Source organism: Carlito syrichta, unplaced genomic scaffold (genome assembly GCF_000164805.1).
Source record: "Carlito syrichta isolate Samal-C Ts95f unplaced genomic scaffold, Tarsius_syrichta-2.0.1 Scaffold309895, whole genome shotgun sequence".
In the NCBI taxonomy this organism is placed as follows: domain Eukaryota; kingdom Metazoa; phylum Chordata; class Mammalia; order Primates; family Tarsiidae; genus Carlito; species Carlito syrichta.
Genome location: NW_007253991.1, coordinates 307,963 through 324,459, shown reverse-complemented (window position 1 = coordinate 324,459; position 16,497 = coordinate 307,963). Strand labels below are relative to the sequence as shown.

The following is a 16,497-nucleotide window of genomic DNA, read 5'->3' as shown; positions in this document are numbered from 1 at the left end:
TCCCATGAAACTGGTCCCTGATTCCCAAAAAAAGGTTGGGGATTGCTGCTTTAGAACAAGGAAGCAATTGGAATCTTATTCTAATTGCGTGGAAAGCCCCTGCGGGAAGGTGGTGGGCTCTGATAGATGCTTTAAACATATCACCTTGGTGACATGGTGGGAGGTCTACAAAAGCAAAAACACAAAGGCTGTTTGAGGCTGATCGCAGCCATCCAGGCAAGCACTGGGGCTGACCTGGGCTGCCACAGCAGCAGGAAGATGGGAAGATGTGGTCATATTCAGTATGTGTTGTCAAGATAGAGCCTACCGGACTTGCTGGTGGATTGATTGAGGGGCAGGGGGAAACAAAGGAGTCAAGGGTGACTCCAGGGCCTTGACCCATTCTATTCCCACGGCTGAGGACACAGTGGTAAAAAGGACAGATTCAGCCTAGCCTCAAAGGGGTTTATCGATGGCTTAAATTGCCATTAAAATTTTTTTTTTGAGACAGTGTCTTGTCACCCAGGCTGCAGTTCAGTGGCACTATCACCTGACCTTCCAGGCTCAAGTGTTCCTCCCACTTCAGCCTCCCAAGCAGCTGGAACCGCAGGTGCACATCACCATGCCCAGCTGAATTTTTTATTTTTTTGTAAAGACCAGATCTTGCTATGTTGCCCAGGCTGGTCTCAAACTCCTGGGCTCAAGTGGTCCTCCCATCTCAGCCTTTCAAAGTGCTGAGATTATAGGTGTGGCTACCATGCTTGGCCAGAAAATATCATTTCAAAATAAACATGCTTAAGGATGGCATGATCACAGCTCACTACAACTTCAACCCCCGGACTCAGGTGATCTTCTTGCCTCAGCTTCCCAGGTAGCTGGGACTACAGGCATGTGCCATCATGCCAAGCTACTTTTTTGTCGTTGGTGTTGTTTTGTAGTGATAAGGTCTCACTATGTTGCCCAGGTTGGTCTTGAACTCCTGACTCAAGCAGTCCTCCCACCTCAGCCTCCAGAGTGCTGGGATTATAGGCATGATCCACCATGCCTGGGCTTTGATGGATTTTAAAGGGATTAAGACTTGTTCTGAGAACCAGACAGCCACCTATTTTGTCAGGCAAAAGTGTACTGATCTTTAACCATTCTTTTCTTTTTTTTTTTCTTTCTAGTTTTATATAAAATGTCCTGGCTAAGAATCAGTCTTTGACTTGACCTACTAGTAGCCTTTTTCCTTTCTTTTTTTTGAGTCGGAGTCTCATTCTGTCACCTAGACCGGGGTGCAGTGTCACACACGTGCCACCATAACCTTGACCTGCTGGCTCAGGCAATCCTTCTGTTGCAGCCTTCCAAGTAGCTGGAACTGCAGGCGTGCGCCACCACATCTGGTTAAATTTTCTTGATTTATTGTAGAGATGAGGTCTCACCAAGTTGCCCAAGCTAGTCTCAAAGCCCTGGGCTCAGACAGTCCTTTTACCTCAGCCTCCCAAAGTGCTGGGATTATAGGCGTGAGCTACCATGCTTGGCAGCCTTTTCCCTTTCAACAAAAGTTTGATAAAACTTTGACACATGCTCACAGCTAAGTGATCTGAAAGATTTATTTTGGGAAATACTGCTCATGGACAGATTCCATGGGAAAACAAAGAATTAAAAAACAACAACAGACTGGGCATGGTGGCTCACGCCTATAATCCCAGTACTTTAGGAGGCAGAGGTGAGAGGATAGCCTGAACCCAGGGGTTTGAGACCAGCCTGGGCAACTTGGCGAGGCTTGTCTCTACAATAAATCAAAAAATTAGCCAGTTGTGGTGGCATGCTCCTAGAGTCTTAGCTACTTGGAAAGCTGAGGCAGAAAGATCACCTGAGCCCAGCAGGTTGAGGCTGCGTGGCTGTGAGCATGCTACTGCATACTAGCCTGGATGACAGAGTAAGACTTTGATTAAAAAAAAAAAATTCCCTAACCCGGATGCAGTGGCTCACGCCTATGTTCCCAGCACTTTGGGGAAGCCAAGGTGAGAGGATTGCCTGAGCCCACGAGTTCGAGACCAGCCGAGCAACATGGCAAGACCTTACTTATCTCTACAATAAATCAAGAAAAATTAGCTGGGCCTGGTGGCATGTGCCTGTGGTTCCAGCTACCTGGAAGACTGAGGCAGAAGGATCACCTGAGCCCAGCAGGTCGATGCTGCGGTGACCGTGAGCGTGCCACTGCACTCCAGCCTGGGTGACAAATTGAGACTCTGACAAAAAAAAAAGCTCCAATATTAAGTGGTTACAAAAAAATCAATATTTGATACCTGAATTATTAAAATATAGTTTATTAGCCGGGCTTGGTGGCTCAGCCTGTAATCCCGCACTTTGGGAGGCTGAGGTGAGTGGATTGCCAGAGCCCATGGGTTCGAGACCTGCCTGGGCAACTTGGTGAGACCTCATCTCTACAATAAGTCAAAAAATTAGCCAGGTGTGGTAGTGTGCACCTATAGTTCCAGCTACTTGGAAGGCTGAGGCGGAAGGATTGCCAGAGCCCAGCAGGTTGAGGCTGCGGTGGCCGCTCCAGTCTGGGCGACGGAGTGAGACTCCAACTCAAAAAATAAAAATAAAAAAATATATATATATAGTTTATTGCCAGTAAGTTTCACTAACAATTGCTAAACTCTGGACTTTGTGAGATTACCATAGATATACCCTAAACTTTCTTTGTTAAAGATTGCTTCAAAGGCAAAAACAATACGAATAATTCAGCATTTTATTTTAGTATATTTCAAGGGAGTATCTACTTGAGTTTTGCTTCTTTCGAGTCAGCAGGAACATGCTATATGTAGACTTTCCTATTCTTAGAGATATGCTTTGTTTTGGGATTGTAAGAACATTTAAGGACAAGTAAATATTTGTGTGTGTGTGTGTGTGTGTGTGTGTGTGTGTGTGTAGTCAAGAAACTGAAGTCCAGTGAAGTTAGATGATTACCTAGTGTTGCACAGCTGAGTCAGGATTTCAGCTAGGTCCAAGGAGGTCTTTTCGCTGGTCTAAGAACACACAAATCTGTGCCAGCGTGCTTACAAGAATTCCCCTGTGTCGTTTCTTTCTCTTTCTTTTTTTTTTTTTTTTGAGTTAGAGTCTCACTCTGTTGCCCAGGCTGGAGTGCAGTGGCATGCTCATAGCCACCCTAGCGTCAACCTGCTGGGCTCCAGCAATTCTTCCACCTCAGCCTTCCAAGTAGCCAGAACTACAGGCATGCACTACCACACCTGGCTAATTTTTTGATCAATTATAGAGACGAGGTCTCACCAAGTTGCCCAGGCTGGTCTCGAACTCCTTGGCTCAGGCCATCCTTTCACCTCAGCCTCTCAACGTGCTAGGATTATAGGATTGAGTCACCGTGCCCAGCCCCCCCCATGCCATTTCTTAGTAAGAATGATTTGTGTTGAAAATGTCATTTCAGCAACTAAACTTTTTCTTTTTTTTATATCATCTTTCAGTTTCCCTTTCAAGACAATCTCTTTCAATCCATGTACTACCCCCTTCAGCTGAAGTTTTTGGAGACTGTGCACACGTTATGTGGACGAATCCCGCAAGTTTTTCTGAAGCAAATTGAGAAAACAATGAGAAGGGCCTACGAGAAACACGTCATCATCCATGTCGGCCCCAACCAGATGCATTGAGTGTTTTTGTCTTGTTGCAAGTAAATTCCATGTCTTGTGACCAAGGAAATATTCATCTTGAAGCTGCCTGGATCTTTTTGTGTGAATATTTAATGGTGCTCCTTGACTGTTTAGTATTAAAAGTCTTGTTAAAGTTTGGTAAATTAGTTACCCCTAAAAGGGAATAGGCTTCGCTTTCATTTTTTTCTAAAAATTTTTTTTTAATGATTATTGTGCATTTAACATTGTTCAAGCAGGTTGAGCTAGCTATGAAAAGAAACTGTCATGAGTCTTCCAACTCCTGTGTCTGAAACCATTTCAGTGGCACCTGAGGTGTTATATTTATATAGTATTCCTGAGACTTTTTATGCAATTGGCTCCTCCACACCCTTGTCATGTAAGTAATACATACTTGCTGGACACGGTGACTCACACCTGTAATCCCAGCACTTTGGGAGGTAGAGGCGAGAGAATTGCCTGAGCCCAAGGGTTCGAGATTAGTCTGGGCAACTTGGCGAGTCCTTGTCTCTACAATAAATCAAAAAATTAGCTGGGTGTGGTGGCATGCATCTGTAGTTTCTACTAGTTGGAAGACTGAGATGGAAGGATCGCCTGAGCCCAGCAGATTGAGGCTACGGTGGCCGTGAGCGTGCCACTGCACTCCAGCCTGGGCAACAGAGTGAGACTCCAACTCAAAAAAAGAAAAAGTAATGTATGCTTTTGAAGTAAACAAATAAACTTGTAGAGAATATAGGTCAATGGCCCCAAATCAAAATTAGATTAGCCATAATCTTACTGACAGTGGAAAAGATTGTTACCATTTTTAATGTAGTTCCCTCCAGCCATTTTTTTCCTACGTTGATATATTCCATTATAACACATATCTAAAACAGGTAGTCTCAGGAAAAGCTGGCCTTTTTGCTGAGATTTTTACATAGGAGATGAAAAGTTTAGACAAGATGATTGATTATATTTACAGCATTTTACTTAAAATACATCTGAGAGAAGCATTCAAAGTTCAGCTAATTGAGCAGTGTTCAAGGATAAAACATGTATCTGGGAGTGTTTCTAAAGAAAAATTGTTTCAATTTTTGGAGGACTCAATCATAAGAAATTTCTAGCTGCAATTGCTTCTGAAAGGAAATTCAGTGATTTTGTGTACCCACAGAAAGACATTTGATCTCTTAGTCGTCAGTAGATGTGGTCATCTCTCTTCTTTAAACACTTGGGCAATGAATGGAAATCAAAGGCCAACTTCAAATTTAATGTGTACCACATAGTTCAGCTGCTTCCATTGGCAAGAAAATTCAACTTTCTGCCAGCCTTAGAAAGGTCTCTTTAAACTATTTCCCCCTCCCCACCCCCCCAGGATTACCCAGCTGTTAGCCCAGCAACTTTGCAAGTCTTATCGCCTAGCTACAGTAGAGGAAGTTCTATATTCTATTCCCCAAAGGGATCTGGCTTAATCCCTAGTTGCTTGTATAGTTGGTATCAGCAGAGGGGTATTTTGCATAATGCTTTATTTTTCTCAAATGATTTTTGCATAAATGATCTTCTTGATGTTTGCAACAGCCTGGTGAATTTAGTAGGGACCTAGATCATCTTTATGAGGTAAATAAGGAAATTACAACAAAGAAATGAACATACCAACTATAATTGCTGTTCTATAAGACACACAGGTCTGTGTTAGATGCATCCTATTTTACAGAGACATTTTTTGAAATAAAAATACTGAATACCTTTTGTCATATTGAAAATAATCTGAAAGTATAAAATGGAAGGTATTATCTTATTAATGTAAATGGTATCCTATGTATTGAAATCCAGGAAAGTATCAAAGGTGCTTTATCAGCAGAAAAAGTCTTACCCTGAAAAAAATGTATGAAAATCTCAGCACAACACAGAAATATATAGATATTAATCAATATTGGTATGCAGCTCCATGATAAGTAGTAACATCTTTAAATCTAAAATATTACAGTAGTAACCCATACTTTCCTTTTGATCATTTGGGTGGCCTGTGGTTTGTTATTTTTGTTAAGGAAACTGCCATTATGATGTTAAACTCATATTTACTGTTCTATTTTATGTTTTCTCAGTTTACCACTAGAAGTGACATCATTTATTATTTTATATCTTTAGCTCAAGGCCTTCCATCCATGGTATGTGCACATAGGGTATGGAACAATGTTTAAATTGCCTTTTGGATAGAGAAAAATGCATCCTATATACCCTCCCAAGTATAATTTTAGTGAAAGAGAGTGTGGAACACAATTTTCTAATTTCCATTCCAGTTTTCTTTCTTCTTGTTCAGAATGCCCAGTAAAATTCACAAATGTCATTCAGATTTGTTGATGACTAACAGACTGGAAGAAGTTTATTCCCTCTTTTGCTCTAAAGACTTCAAATACAACAATGCCTTTTCTTTTAAGAGTGCCAGCTTTACCTACAACTCTCAACTATTGGTGTTGGTCTAAATATGCAGAACAGGGTTGCCCACAAAGGTCAATGATAGAACCCTAGAACATTCTAGAATGATGAATTATCAGACTGTGAAATCAGAACCTGGTGTGGTTTTCTGCTTTGAAATTCCTGTGCTATATACTGAAATTTTAGATGAGTTTAGCAGAGAAGGTAGGGAAAATTTGCTCTTTTAATCCCCACTGCCTGAAAGTGCTAATTATTTTCTATAGCTAGGATATTACCATGTGGCAGTATTTTCTCTGCCTTTGATAATTCCCAGCAAACGACTACATTAATACCTTTGAAATCTGAGAGCCACAAATTTTATTTCAGTGGACTCCTAAAACATGCAATCTATTGGCCAGGTGCAGTGGTTCATACTTGTAATTCTAGTACTTTTAAGAAGCCGAGGTGAGAGGTTTGCTTGATCCCAGGGGTTTGAAAACCAGCCTGGGCAACATAGCAAGATTTCATCTCCACAAAAAAAAAAAAAAAATTTTCACAAAATTAGCTTGGTGTGGTGGTGTGTGCCTGTAGTCCCAGCTACTGGGGAGACTGAAACAGAAGGATCACCTGAGCCCGGAGGTTGAGGCTGCGATTAGCCTGGTCGTGCCACTGCACTTCAGCCTGGGTGACAGAGTGAGACCCCCTCCCCCCAATCAATAAACAAACAAAATGTGCGATCTGTGGTCTAAAGTTTGCCAAATATTGCATTGCCTCATCTGCCACATTGAATCCATACTGGGAGGAACGTGGCCTAGCTCTCTCCTCTCTTCCTGTCCTGCTCTCTCTTCTCTCCTTTCTTGTTTACTCATTTCTTTTAAAATTCTATTTAATAAATATGACGATGGAATTCCACTGGAGAATGAACAAATGCTTTGTAGTAGCAAAATGTGACTATTTTTTTATGTATTGAGATTGAGGCTTTCGACAGCAGAGCCACTAGAAATGCTGACAGTATTTTTCTTGCTGAGTTTTTCTTCTGTATAAATCTCAGAAATCACTACTTAGATTGAACATTCCAATATTTTAAAAAATTAACTGGCTAGAAAATCAATGTAAGTTTTCCTTCAATTTCCAAAATGACAGTTTAGCATTTGCGATATAATGCTCCAAGTTTGACTATTCAGACGAAATCTCTATTTCATATTCAGTGCTTACATTGCAAATTATGACTTTTACTGAATTTGGTATTGAAATGGGTGTTTATACAGACTCAAAGTTTTGAAAGTATTTCTTTTATTACAGTTATGGTATTTGTAAGCAAAAACAAACCAAATCATACAAAATATTATTTGCAGTGGTTGCCCACAAAATAAGGATCTGATAACAAAATAAATTACTCCAACCCACCTTGAAAACAGGACAATATTCGTGCAGATTTAGATTTACATATTTATGACCTGATACTTACACATAAAAGATAAATTGCATGTATTTAATAAACCAAAGTGAATATGACTTCCTGACTGAAGTTAGAAATATATTGAGTTCTATGGGGACACACATCATTATATTCTTACTGAATACAAAGGTAGGGAATGTTTCTAATGTTTTTCTGTTTCTCTACTACTTTTTCCTATTCCTCTTTGTCATGCTTGCCTTTCCCTTTCTGTCTATGATGTAAACTTCTGAAGCTTGGCTTGAGTGGTAGAGTGAAAGAACTTAGGGGTTCCTGGGTGACAGAACTAAGTTCTAATCCTGAGATCAGATCTTTATGATAAGGGTTTTCCACAGTTAAAAAATAAAAATAAGTCAATACAACACACACACGTGTGTGTACACGCACGCACATACACGCACATAATGCCTTCCAAAGGAGGAGCCAATGTTTGTTATACCTATGAACTGAATAATGATAGTCAAGCCTTAGGTCAAATTATTTCATCATTGCTGGTATTTAAAGCTGGTGAGATTTCTTTGACATAGAGACAGCTTTGTCCTCATTTTTGTTCCTTACAGGTCAAAACTGGAAATATTCTCTTGAGTCTTCAGGATAAAGTACTTGTGTTTGTATTACCATCTGCATGAACATGTCAGCATCAGGTGCAGTTTCTGCTTCATCAGTTTTACATGTTTGTGTTGTCAGTGAAAAAAATGCACCCATTGTTTATAGCTCCCAAGGAGACCCTGAATGCATTTTTTATGTTGTAAAACATTTTTCTGGTACTTTTTCTTTGTGAAGAAATGAGCATAAAAAAGAATACTCCAAAGAAAAGGAATTATTACAGCAAATTAAAAGAAACACAAATATTAAGTTTTAATTACTATCTTGTCTTTTAAAATGCCATCTCTTGTTTTATCCTTTTTTAAATTAAAAGCTTTTAAAACATATCTTTGAGTATTATTTTGAAGGTGTATTTATTCTCCTTTATAAAATTTCAAATTTTAAAATTTAGAATAGTAACATTTAAGTTCTTACAACTAGTAGAGAAATGATTTGGTTTAGCAAGTAGCTTTGTCAATTTTTAAAAATCACTAAAATTTGCTTTGTTTCTAAAAATGCCATACTATAAACGATGTTATTTTGTTTTAATGATATTTTGTGTTTGAGATGGAATGGGCAGAGTTTGAAGAATGTGAAAATTAGTTCTCCATGTTCCTACCTTTTATTTAGTAAAACTGAGCTGAACTTGTAGCTAGTGCACATATCAAAAATAACTGTACCAAGAATTTTGAGTCTATATAAAGGTTTTTTCCTCACAATCCCTAGCCTCTTTTTGAAATCAGCACGAAGTGCTCGATTTCTCTACCAAGTTTTTCCATTATATTTTTAAAGATTTTTAAATGCTACGGTGCTTGGAAATGATTTTCTGGAATAACTGGGAACCCACATCAAGTTATTGTGTGAGGTGTAGGGAGGCATCAGGTAGTAAGGGCCCAGGCTCTGCATTTCGAGAAGATTGAGCTTAAATCCTAGTTCTGCCGTTGTCTAACTGTGTGTGACCTGGGACCTCATTGACCCTCTTTGTTCTTCAGACTTCTCACCTACCAGGATAGGGTTGATGGTGACCCTCCTCATGTCGTGAGCAAAAAATGGGCTAACTAATATAAAGTGCTTGGCAACGGTGAACACCCCAGATATGTTAGCTAATGCTGTGAGCAGGCACCCATCTGCTGTGATAGGAAGTTGAAAATCTGGTGGCTTAGACTGATCTGGGGTCCAAATGAATGCTGGTCCTGCCTTGGCTGCTAACCCTCTGTGTTGTATAGGGCAGTCATGTTGTCTTGTGCACACCTCGGTTTCCTCATTTATTTGAGGTTTGATTAAATGTTCTCCAAAATCCCTGTGAGTTCTTTAAGTGTTAGTGAGAGTGTTTAAGAGATGGAAAGCAGAAGTTTGGTTTCAAGCAGATAGGAGAATGTCACGGGTAGATGGTTCTTAATATGTATTAAGTTGAATCTAAAACTCAGTTCATTAGAACATTTTTTTAAAATGTATAGAATGGTGAAATGTTTTCTCAAGTCTGTATATCTCCAACTAAGGGAAGTGGTCCACGTGGTTTTACAGGATTATTGGGTGAGGTGGATCTAGACCATGGGTTAAGTCTGCTATGTCTTCTTAGAGTATCATTTTGAAGAACTTTTAATATTAAAAATCCAGATGCGGCCGGGCTCGGTGGCTCAGCCTGTATCCCAGCTTGGGAGGCCGAGGTGAGTGGATTGCCTGAGCCCGCGGGTGCGAGACCCACCTGGGTAACTTGACGAGACCTCATCTCTACAACAAATAAAAAATTAGCGAGCATGGTAGCGTGCGCCTGTAGTTCCAGCTACTTGGAAGGCTGAGGCGGAAGGATCGCCGGAGCCCAGCAGGTCGAGGCTGCGATGGCTGGGAGCAGCCATTGCACTCCAGTCTGGGTGACAGAGTGAGACTCCAAATCAAAAAAAAAAGAGTCCAGATGCGGTGGCTCACGTCTGTAATCCCAGCACTTTGGGAGGCGGAGGCGAGAGGATTGCCTGAGTCCGGAGCTTCAAGACCAGCCTGGGCAACTTGCAAGACCTTGTCTCTACAATAAATCAAAAAAATTAGCTGTGTATGGTGGTGCACACCTGTGGTTCTAGCTACTTGGAAGGCTGAGGTGGAAGGATCACCTAAGCACAGCGGTGGCTGTGAGTGTGCCACTGCACTGCAGTCTGCGCAACAGAATGAGACTCCTACTCAACGACAACAAAAAAAACTCAGCATAATGCTGATCCAAAGCAATAACTAATTTTATTTTATTTTTTATTTATTTTTTGAATTGGTGTCTCACTCTGTCATCCAGACTGGAGTGCAGTGGCCGCTCCTGGCCAGCGCAGCCTCGACCTGCTGGGCTCCAGCGATCCTTCTGCCTCAGCCTTCCGAGTAGCTGGAACTACAGGCGCACGCTACCATGCCCAGCTAATTTTTGATTTAACAAGTTGCCCAGGCAGGTCTTGAACCCACGGGCTCAGGCAATTCACTCACCTCAGCCTCCCAAGGCATGGGATTACAGGCTGAGCCACCGAGCCCGGCTGCAATAACTAATTTTAAAAGCATGCCTTGCATTCACTTGTACTATTATTATGGTAGAAACTGTAAAATCTGGTGAATTTAAGTAAAATATGAAATTTCAAAATGTTAAAGAATTTCTTGTTTGTGCCCCCCTCCACTAAATAAATAACTTATAAGTATATATATTTTAAAATATATATTTTATATATATATATCTTTTGAGTTGGAGTCTCACTCTGTCGCCCAGGCTGGAGTGCAGTGGCATACTCATGGGCACCACAGCCTCGACCTTCTGAGCTCAGATGATCCTTCCACCTCAGCCTTTCAAGTAGCTGGAACTACAGGCACACACCACTATGCCCAGCTAAATTTTTTTGGTCTCACCAAGTTGCCCAGGCTGGTCTCGAAACCGCGGGCTCAAGCAATCCTTTCACCTTGGCCTCCCAAAGTGCTGGGATTACAGGCGTGAGCCACCATACCTAGTGAATAAAATATATATTAAAAGAATACCAGATTGACGGAATGGCAACTTATCATTAGTCTACCATGGTGTCGTATGTTTACTTATTGGGGGATCCATATGCGGAAGTTCTGCCTTCCTTATCTTTTTTAGAGGAAAAATTTGGGAATCTTTGGCAGCAGTAGCTTTACCATTCCCACTGCAATCCTTTTTCTGTTTGCTTCCTTATCAAGTCATTTAGTTAGGACACAGCTCAAAAGTAGATTTTCCCTCTTTCATTACAAGCTCATATTACCTTTCCTTCTCCTTCTTTGTTCCGTTAAGTCATAAATGCCATAAATATAATCCTCCTGCCCTATTCTTGTTTTATACCCCTCAGAATGAATGTTCTCCTTGTCTCTTTCCCTGATTTCACACCATTTTTATCATCAAATCATCACTTCACCACTAAACCACCCCACTCAGTACCAATTTCTTTTTTTCTTTTTTTGAGTTGGAGTTTCACTCTCGCCCAACCTGGATTCCAGTGGCACACTCACAGCCACTGTAGCCTCAACCTGCTGGGCTCAGGCAATCTTTCTGCCTCAGCCTTCCAAGTAGCTGGAACTACAGATGCCCGCCACCACGCCCCACTAATTTCTGTAATTTATTGTGGAGACAAAGTCTCACCAAGTTGCCCAGGCTTGTCTCGAACCCCTGGGCTCAGGCAATCCTCTTGTCTCGGACTCCCAAAGTCTGGGATTACAGACTGCGCCACCGCGCCCAGCCCCAGTACCAATTTCTATAGTAAGTTAAAACCTTTGAATTATCACTGGCAGCAAACATAACTAGTACAGAAGAGAATGATCTGTGTCTACCCCCTGCATATTAAGATATAGCAATACACAGTCTGCTTCCTCTGTGTATCTGTATTGCTGTCTTTACTCAGAACATAACCCTTTGAGTCCCTGTCATGTCTGGCCTGTATTGTTGCCCTAATGTCTCTCCAATCTCTCTGCATTCAATTTGGCCCCTTCTAAACCATAACCCAGTCCTAACCCATGTAAAGCCCTCCAGTGGTTTCCCTTTGCTCTTAGGATAATGCCTCCATTCCATTTCACTTGTCTCAACAAGTTTCTACGTGATCTACCTCCTCCTACCTATCTCCCTGGCCTCATGTTGTGTTTTCTCCTCTACCTCACTAATTTCCATTTATGCTGGTTTGTTTTCTCATGCCTTAAGAAACCAAGATTTTTCCCACCACAAGAGCTTTGCACATATCTGAAGTCTTCTACCCTGCCTCTACTTTCTTTCATCTGGCAAATTTTCACTATCCTTCCATTTAAATGCCATTTCCTCATGGAAGCCTCTGATCCTCCATATAAGAGCAAGTCCTCCTTTTATCTTCAGTCATTTCACTCTGTACCTTTTCTTTGCATTATTCATTATAACAGTAACATACTGATTTGTACAAAACTGTTTATTTAGCACCTTCTCCAATACACACATAGTTTCTTGAGGGTATGGACCTTGCTGATTTTGTTCTCTTTATTCCCATTATCTAAATCAATGATGGAACACAATTCTCATGCTCAAAAAATATTTAAGAAATAAATAAATGAAGTGATTCATCTGCATCATGAACAGTTCCTATTAGCAAAGCTACAGAACACACTGTATTGATTTTGAGTGTTCACCAAAACTACTGTTTCTGTAAATGTTGATGTGACACTATAATAACCTATCCTATAAAGTCTTATTGAGTCAGTTAATTTATAGGTAATTAATTTACTTATCCATAAAATGGCATGGTTGGGTCAGATGACATTGAAGTTCCTTTCTGTTTAAATGTTCTCTATTTTCATAATCTGTTTTTTATGGCCTTGTGGTAGATATTTGTAGGATTTTGGCTGCCTGGAAACCACCCCACTCCTGGTACCAATTTCTGTCATCGGTAGAACTCTGTAAACTGTAGGTGACAGCAAACACAACTCAAACTAGAATAGAAAGAGAGAGAGAGAGAGAGAGAGAGAGAGAGAGAGAGAGAGAGAGAGAGAGAGAACGCATTGTCTTGTGTAAGTGAAAAGTCCAGAAATAGCTCTGAATTCAAAGGCTCAAGTGATGCCAAGGGAAATGTATAATTTTAACAATGCTTTTTTCATTAATATTTTATTGAAAACCACACATCCTTCTAGGCCATAAAATTTTCATGTCATTTTAATAGAATCATTTCATCTTTGGAAAAATACATCGTTTCCATGTTCAGGTGAAAATGTTATTGCCAACTTGGGTCAAAACATCAAGAATTTGTTATCCTGGTGTTTGTCTTAAAACAAATATATCTTTTCCCCCTCATTGAGAACTACCATTAACCAAATAAAGCCCTCTTACCAGAAACAATTCAGCAATCTAATAGGAATGGATGATTTTTTTTTGAGAGGAGAAATGGTGCATTGTTATAAACTTGATATGTTGGGCAAGAGTAACTTACCAATTCCTCAGCTCCACAGTCCCCATAGACTCCTAGAAGTGTAGTCAAATCACAAATGTAAATGTATCTTCTGCACTTGAATGGGCTCTGTGTTATATATATGATATGTAGGCTATAACTATAAAGAGACCCCTGAGAACACCTGAGCCTGTCATTTTACTGAGCACTTAGAGTTTATTAAAAAAAAATAGCATTTTTTTCACGATTGCTATTTTAGGTCAAGTGACAAAGCAAGTCTAAATACCATATTAGTAAATTGGATTCTTCACCTAAATTATTATTAGAAATGATTGCAAGCACACAGAGTTAAAAGAGAAGAGGATTGACTAGGAGTGGTGGCTCAAGCCTGTAATCCCAGCATTTTGGGAGGCCAAGATGAGAGGATTACCTGAGCCCAGAGGTTTGAGACCAGCTTGGGCAACTTGCCAAGACCTCATCTCTACAATAAATCAAAAATAAGCCAGGCGTGGTAGCGCACACCTGTTGTTCTGACTACTTGAAAGGCTGAGGTGGAAGGATCACCTGAGCCCAGCTGGTCGAGGCTACAGTGGCTATGAGCGTGCCACTGCACTCCAGCCTGGGCAACGGAGTGAGATTTCAACTCAAAAAAAAAAAGGATAAAATTGATAACCAACTTTGGTGTATTCAATGTTTAAAATATGATAATTGAGGGGAGTGAATTGCCTGAGCCTGCAGGTTCGAGACTCGCCTGGGCAACGTGGCGAGACCTCATCTCTACAATAAATCAAAAATCAGCCGGGTGTGGTAGCGCGCGCCTGTAGTTCCAGCTACTCGGAAGGCTGAGGCGGAAGGATCGCCGGAGCCCAGCGGGTCGAGGCTACAGTGGCCGGGAGCGGCCACTGCACTCCAGTCTGGGCAACAGAGCGAGACTCCAACTCAAAAAAAAAAAAAAAAAATTACAATATGATAATTGTTTTAACAGTTCCCCTGAATCCCATTGTTTGTATGTGTATGGTGGCTTTCAAACATAAAACCAAGAAGATGTGTCCAAATGAGAGGAAATTTAAATCAAGTCAATAATTAAGAAAATAGTTGTGTGTTGGAATTTCAGCATCTTAAGGTTGCTATCTATTTAGGACCCTCAGTTTCTGGCATATGTGGATAGTCAGCATAGCATGCCCTGCCTTATTCCCTTAACACACCTGATTTCCCTGCGTGCCAGCTCACGTTCTAATTCCCAACCTGTAACCATTTGCCTGAAGGCTCCCTTTTGCTGCTGTAGCCCACTCTGCTTGCCTACAGGCAGGCTGAAAGTATTGGTAAATTAACACCTCTGGGAGTAGCCCTCAACCATGGACGGACAGGAGTTGACAGATACCCAGCTCCCTTTCCTTTCTGGTAGGGGAACGCTTGTCTGTTCTGGAATTCTGCTCCAGAATTTCCCATTGTTTTTTTTTTTGGTTTTGTTTTGTTTTTGAGTCGGAGTCTCACTCTATGGCCCGGACTGGAGTGCAGTGGCCGCTCCCGGCCACCGCAGCCTCAACCTGCTGGGCTCCGGCAATCCTTCTGCCTCAGCCTTCCAAGGAGCTGGAACTACAGGTGCGCGCTACCACGCCCAGCTCATTTTTTATTTATTGTGGAGATGAGGGCTTGCCAAGTTGCCCAGGCGGGTCTCGAACCCGCGTGGTCAGGCAATCCACTCACCTCAGCCTCCCAAGGCGCGGGATTACAGGTTGAGCCACCCAGCCCGGCTCAGAATTTCCCATTGTAAGGAAGGCCAAATTGTCCACAGTAATAATGTCCTTGATATTACAAGGAGGGACCCGAAAAACCCCCCAGAATTTATTTATTAAAAAATTTTGTATTTATTTTTACATGTGTATACTTCAGTTACCTTCAAAGTACTCTCTATTTGATGCAGTACACCTATCAAGATGCTTTTTCCACTACTTAAAACAGTTTCTGAACTTGTCCATTTTGATGCCTTTTGGTGCTTCTGCCGCTTTTTTGTTTGTTTGTTTGTTTTTTGGCTTCACCTCTTCCACATCTGCAAAACGTTTCCCTTTGAGGATTTTTTTCATCCAGGGAAAACAAAAAACAGTCACTTGGGTGAGATCAGGTGAATAGGGAGGGTGGGGCATGGAGGTCATGCTGTTTTTTGGTCAAAAACTGCTGAACACTCAATGTGGCATGGGCAGGTGCGCTCATAAATCACCTATTATGAAAGAAGCCGATACACTGAAAGAATCTCAAAAAAAAAAAAAAAAAATTCACTGAGGCTGAACACAGCTTCTCACAATGCTAGCTGGTACACTGATGCTAATGGGTTCCTAGAACATTTACCTAGCAGGGGAAGCCTGTACTACAAGGAACCCGCCCTCCAGAAGATAATTTTGGTTTTTTGGGTGGTCCCCCCTCATGTATTCTTTTTTGGTTCCTTGCCTTCCCTTTCTTATTTTCCTACTCTTCCACCAGTGTTTCCTTGGATTTGGCTCCCAAATATACCACTTGTACTCAAACCTTTTTCTCATCAACTGCAATTGGTAATTTTTTTCATGTGAACAATAAATGAAATTTAAATAATACCTATACTGTATCTTACCTTACTAGTTATAATAATAATTCTCCTCCTCCTTCTCTTCCATCTTAGTATCTATTTTGGAAAGTTTTCATTAACTCTCTGCATAAAATACTTGGAATTTAGCATTCTTATGTTCTCTTATTTCCTTTTCTTTAATCATTGGATTTTACTAGTTATTATTATTTTACATATTCAGGGTTTTATAACATTTATCCTCCAGTTTGTAATATGGCTATCCTAATTTTACTGTGAGTAATAACATAGTTGAGTGATTTATTTTAACTCCCCAAATCCCCAAACATAGTTGGGTGATTTATTTTTAACCGCAAAAATCCCCAATGCTTTGAATATTATTATCCCTTATTTCCCTTTTTAAAATTTTTTATTTTTTATTTTTTTATTGAGTTGGAGTCTCACTCTGTCGCCCAGACTGGAGTGCGGTGGCCACTCCCGGCCACCGCAGCCTCGACCTGCTGG

At 40.9% G+C, this 16,497-nt stretch overlaps 1 protein-coding gene across 1 annotated transcript in view; it reads left to right on the top strand.

Moving 5' to 3' along the window:
* GXYLT2 (glucoside xylosyltransferase 2) overlaps nt 1-3,690 on the top strand; it is a 72,020-nt gene extending 68,330 nt beyond the window's left edge. The window contains exon 6 of the mRNA XM_008068213.2: nt 3,450-3,690. Within this exon, the coding sequence (XP_008066404.1) occupies nt 3,450-3,632 (183 nt within the window). The 3' untranslated portion in view covers nt 3,633-3,690. The remainder of the gene's footprint in view (nt 1-3,449) is intronic.
* Nucleotides 3,691-16,497: the final 12,807 nt, after the last annotated feature.